We start from the raw sequence: 12,656 nt of genomic DNA on the forward strand, positions 1-12,656 counted from the left end.
CCATGCAAAAGAAATCGAGTTCCATACATAATGACATCGAATGTACTTTCATAGGAACAAAGAATTTCATTCACCGTTTTTCTTTTATTTTTTAGGGTTCTTATTGAAAAACCATTTATTTATGTACATATATTTCTACCGTATAATGCAAAGCATAAGCATAGCCGATATTTAGATTCGATAACTCTATATCTATCTCGATTAAGATTAGCCAATAATCGTAAGAATCTTTCAAATATAAGAAAGCAAATCTATTCCATTCTTAACAACATGTTGCTAGAATAAAATAATATACTTCTTATAAGCACTACGTTAATTAAGTCCATAATTTGTTGCATATTTATAGGACTTAATATAAAAAGCTTTCGACATGCTAGTCTTTTTGTTTAGATAATATACATATGTGTAGGCTGAAGAAACAAGCTTTTTGAATAATGTTATTATCCAATAAGCTGTTAATTAGTGATACCGTTACACACCGGAAGGAGGGGTTAGCCTGGTTCTAAATAGAAGCGAGCTCTGACACACATAGTAGGGTCTAATGTTTCCAAAGAGATGGCAGAGGCAGTTCACAAGTAGCTTTTGTAGTTCCTGATATTCAGCCACTCAGTTTTAAGTATCTATATGATGATATATACGCAGAAACATCATATTACTAAATGCACGGTGGTTTATTCATTTCGGACTCAATATCTGGTTGGGGAAATAGCTTTAATTCAGCTACAAAAACTGTTTGTTAATGCATTCGGAGAAATCCTCATAGATAACAGCACCTTTTGTCAGGAAAATTGGATATATCGATCATATTAAGGCACGACCCATTCGAGATAATCTTCACATGAAAGTATACCGAGATCAACTGGCAATCTTCTGACAACGCGCTGGAAGCAAATTAGGTTGAACTGATGTAAGCGGCTTCTTCAGTGGCACCCTTCAACGGCCATGAAAGTATACTTTTTGTTGATGAAAAAACTTTTAATGATGAAGATGTTTTTAATAAGCACAGCGACAAAATCTATGCAAAAAGCTCGAACGACTCATTACCATCCAGGTGATGTAACTCTCCTCAAATGGAGACTCTGTGTGAATAAGGGGTTAAACCTGGGACAAAAGTGTATCAGCAGGATGCTTTAGAAAGCGTGGGAAAGCAGTTAAGCAATACTCACTTCGATGTAGAGAATTGGATCTTCCCGCAAGAGTACATAAGGCAAAAACCACCCAGATGGCAACGAGCTTGAAGAAAATTAAGCAAAACTAATGCGAGCGACTCCTTAAGTCGTACGCGCGTCGACGGCCACGAAAGTATCCTTTTTACAGTACAGTAGTGGCTTAAAAACAATATCCCTGGTTTCATAGCTGTAAAGTATTGGTCGTCTGGCAGTTCAAGTTCAAGAATCAATCTGTTTTTAGTGAAAGTTGGAGAACATAGTTTGTCGAATGCCCCATAGAAATTGAAGAAGTGTGGGTGGCAAAATGTGTTGATTTGAATAAAATTAACTTTAATTAATAAATAATATATGGTTTAATTTGTATGACGACCTGAACTTATAAAGAACATTTTGACTGAGTTCTTCTAAAACTAGGCTTACAGCATTTCAACGTCAATTTCTCGGTCATATAATGTTTAACTTTAAGGTTTTGAAGTCTTCCACTTTTTCTATCCTAATTACCTTTCCCTTAAATTCATATAAATAATAGGCCCTTTCATCTCCCGTTAAAACTCTTGTAAATGATTAAGCGATTTTTTTTAGCGATGCCTAGTAATATATAGTATATTGAAACCCTTTACGTTTTAATGACAAGAAATTTATGGAGCAATTGTGGGTACAGGAGTAGCTGGAGCAGCGGTTACGGGAGCAGCCGTTGCTGGAGCGGCAGTTGCTGGAGCAGCAGTTGCAGGAGCAGCAGTTGCAGGAGCAGCAGTAGCTGGGGCGGCGGTTGCTGGAGCAGCTGTCACAGGAGCCGCAGTTGCAGGAGCTGCAGTTGCAGGGGCGGCAGTTGGGCGTGGTCGGCATGGACGTGGACGTGGACGTGGAGGTAAGCATGGACGACCACCAGTGCGCCCTTCAAAACCTCGTCTTCCTGGAAATTGTCCAAAACCACCAGATCTTCTGAAACCATCTAGGCCTCTTCCGCCAGCTCCACGAAGTCCACGGGGTCCACGAGGTCCTCGGCGTCCATATCCACGTTGACCTAGTGAATTTTATATTAAAATAGCCGAAAACTTAGTAACTGCTAACTCGCGGTACATACCTTCAACCAGGACGATCGCGAAAGCGATGAGGAATAATACCGTAAAGAATTTCATGTTTCAAATCAAATGATCTTTTTCAAATTGGTGACTTTACAGTGGTTTCCTAATTCTTATATAGCGCAAATTCACTTTACCAAAGCTTCAACAAAGTAATTATTTGCAAAATACAAACCAAACCAACTGTGTCTACGAGATCTTAAATAAATAAATAAAAACAAATAAATACAATCTAAAAACTACCGAAATTATTTATTAAAGGTCTGCGTAAAACCATAAGTAAATATTAGATGCAAGCAGTAGACATGTGATCTGAATGCAGTACTGCAAGATCTGAGAATCTGCAGACTAAAAAACATGGCTTACGGTTAAGCCTTTACGTAGTTGAAAACAAAGATTATAATATTGTCAATGACATTTTAATTGAAATAAGTCTAATTTTGTTTAGATATTTCTTCATTAAAAATTGGACATTGGCCGCTTCACCAAAGACTTTAGTTTTTAGAGGTGTCCAAGCAATTCGTATTTTTATTGACAAAAAACCCTTCGTAATGTTTTGAAAATCTATACTATAAAAGTCTAAAGCTGTGCATTCGTCTCTAATAACTACTTTTCGACAGAGTATGCAATTGTTTTTTATACTTTCGTAATTTTAAAGGTTCTAAAGTGGGGAACATTTATGTATCAAAAATGTCCCAATATTTCGTACTAAAATTCGTTGGTCGAGTAGTTCTCGAGATATGGTGTTGCATCGTAATGTGTATTTAGCCTGATTCTAGATAGAATTTCGCAAGCCTTGATGTTCAACTTCTCAGTTTTTAGTATCTAGGTGATGGTATACACGCATATGCAGAAACATCCTTTAACCTTTGATGGGGAATCAAGTGGGAATGTTGAGATCACCCACTATACTGCCGAATTAAATAAGTGGATATTAATCTAACATTTAATAAAATTATAGTGATATTTGGCTCTAACGCGTCCTTGTACACGATCATTACCACTTGATTCCATCAGATCTGATCATTGAAGCCGAGAAAGCTTCATGTCTTTATTAAAAGGATACCATCACCTAGATACTAAAACTTGAGAAGTAATAAATCATGGCTTGCGAAATTCTATTTAGAATCAACTACACATTACGGTACAAAACCCTATATGTGACACCGTACGTCTCAAAATTGTTAATTTTAACTTCTCACGGGCGCAGATACCGAATACGATCACCCATGTATGATTGCAGTACATTTAAAGTTTTGTCGAATAAGTAATGCTGAATTCATTTGCGAAATTTTTTTGTACTCTCGCAACAAAAGTTTCTAAGAGAGTATTATAGTTTTGTTCACATAACGGTTGTTTGTAACACCCAAAAATAAAACAAGTTAGATATAGGGTTATATATACCTAAGTGATCAGGGTGAAGAGTGGAGTTCAAATCCGAATGTCTGTCTGTCCGTCGGGCATATTTGGATGTTATTTTTTTGGGGAAGTGGGCATGGCCCCGCCCCCAAATAAGTTTTTTGTACATATCTCGCAAATCAATAGAGCTATATTTCTCTAGCTTTCTGCAGTCGTTTTTCGACTTCTTAATACAGTCCAAAAATGAAAGAAATCAGATAATAACCACGCCCACCTCCCATACAAAGGTTAGGTTGAAAATTACTAAAAGTGGGTTAACTCACTAAACAAAAACGTCAGAAACACTAAATGTCACATAAGAAATGGCAGATGGAAGCTGCACTCAGATTTGTTTACAAAATGGAAAATGAGCGTGGCGTAGCCCACCTATGGGTCAAAAACCATATCTCAGGAACTACTCGATTTCAATGAAACTTGGTTTGTAATAGCTTCCTTACATTCCAATGATATGTTGTGAAAATATGCCAAATCGCTTCACAACCACGCCTACTTCCTATATACAAGAACTTTGAAGACGATCTGAATCGTTTACTTTATAATATATAAAGTAAGCACTAGTGAAGATATCGGAACAGAACTTTGCAAAAATACTGAATTTAAAAAGTGGCATCGCCTTTCTAAAAATCGTGGAAATTTGCCATAATTTTTCAAGACCCTATATATATGAGGACCTCAGTGGTTCTAAAAAATTTTTTAACAAAAATATAGGTAAGTCTCTCAGATATTTTGAAAAAATTCAAAGGGAATATGTTTCTTCTAATAATATGTCTCCGTGTCAAATATGAATGAAATCGGATCATACCTCCCATATATCCCTTAGAGTTTTCAAACTCAATGGATTTTATACCATATACATACATATATGCCGAATATGTGAGTCAAACCGAACTTAGCGCATCCCTACTTGTTTTAAATAAAGCTTTGTCAGCATCTGAAAATATTACACCTCTTTCAAGTTTTTAAAATTGCGAAAGTGTAAAAAATAACAATTGCAAACCCACTCCAATAGAAGTTATTACGACAAATGCACAATCTCAAAAAGCTAAAGTGTTTTGTGAAGCGAACGATGTCCTACCTCTGGGGAATATATATCTAAAAAAATTAGTCCTTTCTAAAATTAAATGTCCAAGCTTAGATAACATCACAATATTTGTATATTTGTTTTCAACTACGTAAAGGCTTAACCGTAAGCCATGTTTTTTAGTCTACAGATTCTCATATCTTGCAGTACTGCATTCAGATCACATGTCTACTGTACTTGCATCTAATATTTACTTGTGGTTTTACGCAGACCTTTAATAAATAATTTCGGTAGTTTTTATATCACATTTATTTGTTTTTATTTATTTATATAAGATCTCGTATACACAGTTGGTTTGGTTTGTATTTTGCAAATAATTACTTGTGGAAACTTTGGTAAAGTGAATTTGCGCTATATAAGAATTAGGAAACCACTGTAAAGTCACCAATTTGAAAAAGATCATTTGATTTGAAACATGAAATTCTTTACGGTATTATTCCTCATCGCTTTCGCGATCGTCCTGGTTGAAGGTATGTACCGCTAGTTAGCAGTTACTAAATTGTTCGCTTTATTTAATGTACAAATTCACTAGGTCAACGAGGATTTGGACGACGAGGACCTCGTGGACTTCGTGGACCAGGCGGAAGAGGCCTAAATGGTTTCAGAAGATCTGGTGGTTTTGCACAATTTCCAGGAAGACGAGGTTTTGAAGGGCGCACTGGTGGTCGTCCATGCTTACCTCCACGTCCACCTCCACGTCCATGCCGACCACGCCCAACAGCTGCTCCAGCAACTGCCGCTCCAGCAACCGCAGCTCCAGCAACCGCAGCTCCAGCAACCGCTGCTCCAGCAACCGCTGCTCCTGCAACCGCTGCTCCCGCAACCGCTCCTCCAGCAACCGCCGCTCCAGCAACCGCTCCTCCAGCAACCGCTGCTCCTGCAACCGCTGCTCCCGCAACCGTTGCTCCGGCTACTCCTGTACCCACAATTGCTCCATAAATTTGTTGTCATTAAAACGTAGAGTTTCAATATATGTATATTTCTTGCACCGCTATAAAAATCGCTGAATTATTTACAAGAGTTCTGGCGGGAGATGAGACCTTTCTATAATTTTTCTGACTTTAAGAAAAAGGTAATTAGGATAGAAAAGGTAGGAAGACTACAAAACATCTAAGTTCTTTTATCTTTTTGGGCCACTTAAAAAGTAAAAGTTAAATAACCAAGAAATTAACGTTGAAATGCTGTAAAACTCGTCGTTTTTAACGCAATGGTGGTGGCAGTCGTTCGCGCCCACACTCTAAGACTAGAGGTCGTAATCAAGTTTTAGCTCATTAGCAATAAAATCTAATTTCATGTTCGAATTTTCATCATTTTCTATTTTTTAAATAAACCCAGGCAAGAAACGGGAAAGCACATACATATAATGGGTGATTTTTTAAGAGCTTGATAACTTTTTTTAAAACGCATAAAATTTGCAAAATCTCATCGGTTCTTTATTTGAAACGTTAGATTGGTTCATGACATTTACTTTTTGAAGATAATTTCATTTAAATGTTGACCGCGGCTGCGTCTTAGGTGGTCCATTCGGAAAGTCCAATTTTGGGCAACTTTTTCGAGCATTTCGGCCGGAATAGCCCGAATTTCTTCGGAAATGTTGTCTTCCAAAGCTGGAATAGTTGCTGGCTTATTTCTGTAGACTTTAGACTTGACGTAGCCCCACAAAAAATAGTCTAAAGGCGTTAAATCGCATGATCTTGGTGGCCAACTTACGGGTCCATTTCTTGAGATGAATTGTTCTCCGAAGTTTTCCCTCAAAATGGCCATAGAATCGCGAGCTGTGTGGCATGTAGCGCCATCTTGTTGAAACCACATGTCAACCAAGTTCAGTTCTTCCATTTTTGGCAACAAAAAGTTTGTTAGCATCGAACGATAGCGATCGCCATTCACCGTAACGTTGCGTCCAACAGCATCTTTGAAAAAATACGGTCCAATGATTCCACCAGCGTACAAACCACACCAAACAGTGCATTTTTCGGGATGCATGGGCAGTTCTTGAACGGCTTCTGGTTGCTCTTCACCCCAAATGCGGCAATTTTGCTTATTTACGTAGCCATTCAACCAGAAATGAGCCTCATCGCTGAACAAAATTTGTCGATAAAAAAGCGGAACACCGAACACTGATTTTGGTAATAAAATTCAATGATTTGCAAGCGTTGCTCGTTAGTAAGTCTATTCATGATGAAATGTCAAAGCATACTGAGCATCTTTCTCTTTGACACCATGTCTGAAATCCCACGTGATCTGTCAAATACTAATGCATGAAAATCCTAACCTCAAAAAAATCACCCGTTATATATGTATGGGAGAGTGTGTATGTGTGCTGCTAGTATCTCATATATTAGATTGGCAAATATCTCCCTTTGGCGTTTTTGCTCTTTATTCAATGCTTTATAAAAAGTGTTACAGTGATCAGATATAGTTCACCCTTTTTCCCCACTTTTCACAAGCCTCTTTTGAGTTTACACCACCAAGGGCGTTCGCCATGGACAGGAACAGGTGGTAATCACTTGGTGCTATGTCCGGGCTATATGGTGATGCGATAAAACCTCCCATCCGAGCTCCCGTAGCTTCTGACGAGTCATTAACGAAGTGTGTGGTGTGGTCTTATCCTGGTGGAACACTACACCCTTCCTGTTAGTCAATTCTGGACGCTTCTGGCCTATCGCCTGCTTCAAGCGGTCCAGTTGGTACGCAGTAAATGGTAGAATTAAGCGTCTGGCCATATGGGAACAGCTCACAGTGGATGATTCCCTTCCAATCCCACCAAACACACAGCAAAACCTTCCTGGCAATTCCGGTTTGGCCACTGTTTGGGACGATTCACGAGCCTTCGACCCCTACCGTTTTCGCTTGATATTGTCGTATGTGATCCATTTTTCGTCGCCAGTCACCATGCACTTCAAAAATGGGTCGAGTTCGTTCCATTTCAGCAGCATATCGCAGGCGTTGATTCGGTCCAGAAGGTTTTTTTGCGTCGAATCATGCGGCACCAAAATATCAAGCTTTTTTGTGTATCCAGCATTCTGCAGATGGCTTAAAATGGTTTGGTGACTAACTCAGGAAATGGGAGGCGATGTCACAAAATGCCTCATAGACCGGCATGTTCTCGATGTTTTCCATGATTTGATCGGTATTCGTCGTCACAGGTCTTCCGCCAGTTGGCTTATTCATGGTGTCATTTCACCCGCTCTGAATCGTCGAAACCACTCCTCCGCAGTTCAAGTGATAGAGTACCATCCTCCAAAACACCATTAACCTCACGGAACGTTTCTCTAGCGGATTTGCCTTTAACGAAGGAAAACTTTAAAATAGCACGAATTTCGGTGTTAGTGAACTCCATGTTTACACGTCTATAACTGTTGAACGCATTATCCAAACTAATCATGTATAGCGCCGTAATGTGTAATTTTCTTTGATTTCTATAAAATATCTGAGAAATTTGCCGATATTTTCGGTAACAAATTGAAATCGTTTAAATGAGCGATGGCTGTCACACCTCCAACGCAGTATTTATACAGAGTTTTATTTCGATATCTTCATTGGTTCTCGATTTATATGTATATTCCAAAGTGAAGGAATGAGATTCAATTAAAAATTATGTTATATATGAAGTAGTCGTGGTTGTAAACCGATTTCTCCAATTTTCAATCAGCTTTACTGTTATCGCCATTTTCTGGACGTTGCAATGTTGCGATAGTATAAAAATGATTATAATCAATCATTATGGGAGAGGATGACACTGTTGCAATATATAATTAAACGCTTTGACTGACTACATATGAGAGACACTGGCCTTGTCAATATACCACCGATGAACCTCAATGTTACTAAAAACTGTGTGCAATAGTCACCGAGTACAGTAGTTGTCCGATTCGAAAAATACAGTTTCGAGAAAAATGCATTTTGCTTTTATATATTATACTTCGACTCTATAGCGTATTTATTCGATAGAGAAAAATTTTCATTCCATTCTTTTTCCTACCTAATTAATCAGATTTTAGGAAACTAAATCCTAAACTGCTATAACCTCTTAATAACTGCAGTGTGTTCTTTATTATTCATTTGACTACCGTTAAACCCAGTGGTTTCTTATTTGGAGATGTCTAAGAGATATAGTGGGGCTGACCGCTTGTTAAGGTGATTTCTTGCCAATTCTTCTTAACAAATGAATTCTTCGATATTATTCTTAAATGAGTACGTTCCTATCACATGTTTAGCCTATCTGGATTTACTTTTTATTTACGTATATGAAATAATTTCGGTACTTTTTAGCTTGCACTTATTTTGTTTTTGTTTTTTATAAATATATAAACAATTTTATTTAAACTTAGTATAAAAATAGAAATTCATATGAAAATGTAAATATTATGCAATTGTTTGATAAAACTTTGATGAAGTGACACTATGCTATATAAGACGTAAAAAGCCACTTTGCAATCAGCAATCTAGCAAAGTCCATTTAGTTGAGAAGATGAAATTCTTTACGGTATTATTCCTTATCGTTATCGCGGTCGCCCTGGTTAATGGTATGTTGCGTTAGTTATACATTTCGAGCATATTCCTCATTATAAAAGAATTTCAGGTCAACGTGGATTTGGACGTCGAGGATCTCGTGGACCAGGAGGAAGAGGCGTAGGAGGTTTTAGAAGATCTTTTCGTCTTCCAAGAAGTGGTGGACTCTCATCATTTGGTCGATTTCAATTACCAGGCATACGCGCAGGCGCAGGAAGACGTCAGGGTGTTCGCTCTTGCCAACCGCGACCTCAATCAAGTCCAACCACTGCATCCCCTATTGCTCCACCTACAACTGCTCCGTAAAGTATGGTTGGATTTGTCAATTTTTATAAAGCAATAGATGTATTAAAGCTATAAAAAAAACTTTTCGATTCGATTTTATCTTCAGTGTCTACTTATCTCTTTCAAACTTGCTAGCTAAAATGGAATCTTAGGCGACATCACTGCATAGGTATTAGCGTTCTTGACATCATCTTGCCAGTCAAAACAAATATCTACTTGTTTGTTTGAAGATCAAAGTTGTCTTCTTTCTACGATTTCAGAATGAAGATCACGTTCCCATTTAAGGGGCGTTAAGGTAATCATTAGGCCATCATTTTGGAGATATAGTCTTAAAGGTTGTAATAACATGTGAAAAATGTGTATTAAACTGCCCTTTCTTTTCATCTTTCGCTATTTACTTGTTCGAGTTTTGTACTAATGTTTTCGAAATGCGGTTTGATATTCCAAATATTTTCCACTATTCAACTTTGTTGAAGGTTCTGTGAGAATTTTTTTGAATGATTTTAAGTCGCCATTTATCAAGGACTAGTCTATAATGAAAAGCATCCAGTGTGGCGTTTCAAACACATTGAAGTTGCAGAGTGTACTTTTATTCAATGCTAGATTGATATCTATTTATTTAACTCGGCAACTTCAGTGAAGTGAAAAACTGAAGGCGCTCAACCTTCTCAATCGACGCCGCTGTATGGACTCTTGAAAAGCCACAGGAATAATCTGCTGCCAAATTCTGTTCAACGATGAGGCCCATTTCTGGCTCAATGGGTGTATAAACAAATAAAGTTGCCGCATTTGGGTGGAAGAGCAACCGGAAGAGATTCAAGAGTCATTTCATCAAAAAAACAACGGTTTGGTGTGGTTTGTGAGTTGGTGGAATCATCGGTCCCTATTCGAGGCCCATTTCTGGCTCAATGGGTGTATAAACAAATAAAGTTGCCGCATTTGGGTGGAAGAGCAACCTGAAGAGATTCAAGAGTCATTTCATCAAAAAACAACGGTTTGGTGTGGTTTGTGGGTCGGTGGAATCATCGGTTCCTATTCGCGATGTCGTTGAAATTTGATTTCAACAAGACGGCACCGCTTCCCACACAACGCATCAATCAATGGATTAATAGAGAGAACAGTTCCGTAAACAGAAAATTTCACGTTTTGGGCCGGTCAATTGGCCACCAAAATCCCTCTTGGGATTTATGTAAAATCTAAAGTCTATGCGTCAATTCCAATTCGATTCAGGCTTTAGAAGAAAACATCATGTCATTCACCATTTATCAGTCGAAATTTTTAAAAATGAACTAAACGGTTGGACCATCTGAGATGTAGCCGTGGACAATATTTGAAAGAGACAATCTTTAAAAAATAAATGCCAAAGAATGTTCTATCAAATCGCAATAAACATTCCGCAATATGTAAAACTGAATTTTCTGTGTTTTTATACTCTCGCAACAAAGTCGCTAAAGAGAGTATTATAGTTATTATTAAAACTAAACGAGTTAGATATAGGGTTATATATACCAAAGTGATCAGGGTGAAGAGTGGAGTTCAAATCTGAATGTCTTTGTCCATCTGTGCAAGCTGTAACTTGATGAAACTTGGCACACTCATTTCTTGGCACCATAGGAAGGTTGCTTTCGAAAATGAGCAAAATCGGACCACTGCCACGCCCACAAAATGGCGAAAACGAAAACACATAAAGTGCCATAACTAAGCCATACATAAAGCTATGGAAGTAAAATTTGGTATGAAGGATAGCACTAGGAGGGGGCATATTTGGATGTATTTGTTTTGGGGAAGTGGGCGTGGCCCCGCCCCCAAATAAGTTTTTTGTACATATCTCGCAAACCAATAGAGCTATATAAACCAAACTTTCTGCAGTCGTTTTTTTAGCCACTTCCTAATACAGTCCAAAAATGAAAGAAATCGGATAATAACCACGCCCACCTCCCATACAAAGGATAGGTTGAAAATTACTAAAAGTAGGTTAACTCACTAACGAAAAAAATCAGAAACATTAAATTTCACATAAAAAGTGGTAGGTGAAAGCTGCACTCAGATTTTTTTACAAAAAGAAAATGGGCGCGGTGTCGTCCACTTATGGGTCAAAAACCATATCTCAGGAACTACTCGACCGATTTCAATGAAGCCTGGTTTGTAATAGTTTCTTTATATCACAATGATATGTTGTGAAAATAGGCCAAATGGCTTCACAACCGCGCCTACTTCCTATATACCAGAACTTTGAAGGCTATCTGAATGCTTACTTTACAATATATAAAGTAAGCACTAGTGAAGATATCGGTGCAGAACTTTGCACAAATACTATGTTTATAGTGTGGCAGCCCCATTCTAAAAATCGCCGAAATCGGACCATAGGTTTTTATGGCCCCATATATCGAACACGAGGACCTCGGTGCTTCTAACTTAATATTATGGTTTCCAACTTTCAATGGACTTTATACAATATATATGACGAATATGTGGGTCAAATTGTGTATTATATAATATAAATAAAGTTAAATAAATAAATTGCGAGAGTATAAAATGTTCGGTTACACCCGAACTTAGCCCTTCCTTACTTGTTTCTTTAAAAAATAGAGAACCGCGAAATGGATCACCCTTGATATATCGATGATATCGCATTACAATTCCATTCGATATTAATCAGAACCTATTGGAAATTCAAGAAGGAAAGTGGAAAAAATACCCATCATAGCCTGTGGCACGCCCCTAAGGATGCGTTTTGCCTACTCTACTTACGATTACTCTGGTCAACAAACTACACCTGTATTTGATATGAAGAATTTTTAGACTATATCAACAAGGCAGACACCAAGATTATACAATCCAAAGATTCTTAAACAAATAAGTATACATCCTAGCGGGTTTCACTGACGTTGACTAATGTTATCATCTTTTAAGTAAATATCAAGATATATAAAATGTTAAATTTGCCCAACATATTACCACCGGTACCTCGCAAAGAAATATTTTGTTTCCTCTACATTGGATCACACTGAACAATGAACTAAAAAGCGAAAAAACGTTTAGTATTCGTAGATGATATTCTCTAATTATATCCACTATAGGGGAGATCAACCTTACAGTGGTTAAATA

At 37.7% G+C, this 12,656-nt stretch overlaps 3 protein-coding genes across 3 annotated transcripts in view; 2 read left to right on the plus strand and 1 right to left on the minus strand.

The window, feature by feature from the left end:
• Window positions 1-12,656, plus strand: part of LOC105219634 (uncharacterized) — a 50,142-nt gene that overhangs the window by 23,192 nt on the left and 14,294 nt on the right. The window lies entirely within an intron of this gene.
• On the minus strand, window positions 709-2,726 carry LOC128920564 (gamete and mating-type specific protein A-like). The gene is made up of 2 exons (XM_054228256.1): window positions 2,254-2,726; window positions 709-2,193 (listed from the first exon to the last, which is right to left on the minus strand). The coding sequence occupies exons 1-2, from the start codon at window positions 2,306-2,308 to the stop codon at window positions 1,808-1,810; spliced, it is 441 nt and encodes a 146-aa protein (XP_054084231.1). The 5' UTR covers window positions 2,309-2,726; the 3' UTR covers window positions 709-1,807.
• On the plus strand, window positions 4,976-5,738 carry LOC128920563 (nematocyst expressed protein 3-like). The gene is made up of 2 exons (XM_054228255.1): window positions 4,976-5,221; window positions 5,284-5,738. Exons 1-2 carry the CDS (start codon window positions 5,167-5,169, stop codon window positions 5,688-5,690), a joined length of 462 nt encoding a protein of 153 aa, XP_054084230.1. The 5' UTR covers window positions 4,976-5,166; the 3' UTR covers window positions 5,691-5,738.

Source organism: Zeugodacus cucurbitae, chromosome 3 (genome assembly GCF_028554725.1).
Source record: "Zeugodacus cucurbitae isolate PBARC_wt_2022May chromosome 3, idZeuCucr1.2, whole genome shotgun sequence".
NCBI classification, from domain to species: Eukaryota; Metazoa; Arthropoda; class Insecta; order Diptera; family Tephritidae; genus Zeugodacus; species Zeugodacus cucurbitae.

Excerpts from the sequence above, each read along its gene's own strand:
- LOC128920564 (XM_054228256.1), bottom strand. The coding sequence starts at position 2,308 with ATGAAATTCTTTACGGTATTATTCCTCATCGCTTTCGCGATCGTCCTG. Across the intron at positions 2,194-2,253 it reads CGCGATCGTCCTGGTTGAAG|GTCAACGTGGATATGGACGC; the intron begins GTATGTACCGCG and ends AAAATTCACTAG.
- LOC128920563 (XM_054228255.1), top strand. The coding sequence starts at position 5,167 with ATGAAATTCTTTACGGTATTATTCCTCATCGCTTTCGCGATCGTCCTG. Across the intron at positions 5,222-5,283 it reads CGCGATCGTCCTGGTTGAAG|GTCAACGAGGATTTGGACGA; the intron begins GTATGTACCGCT and ends CAAATTCACTAG.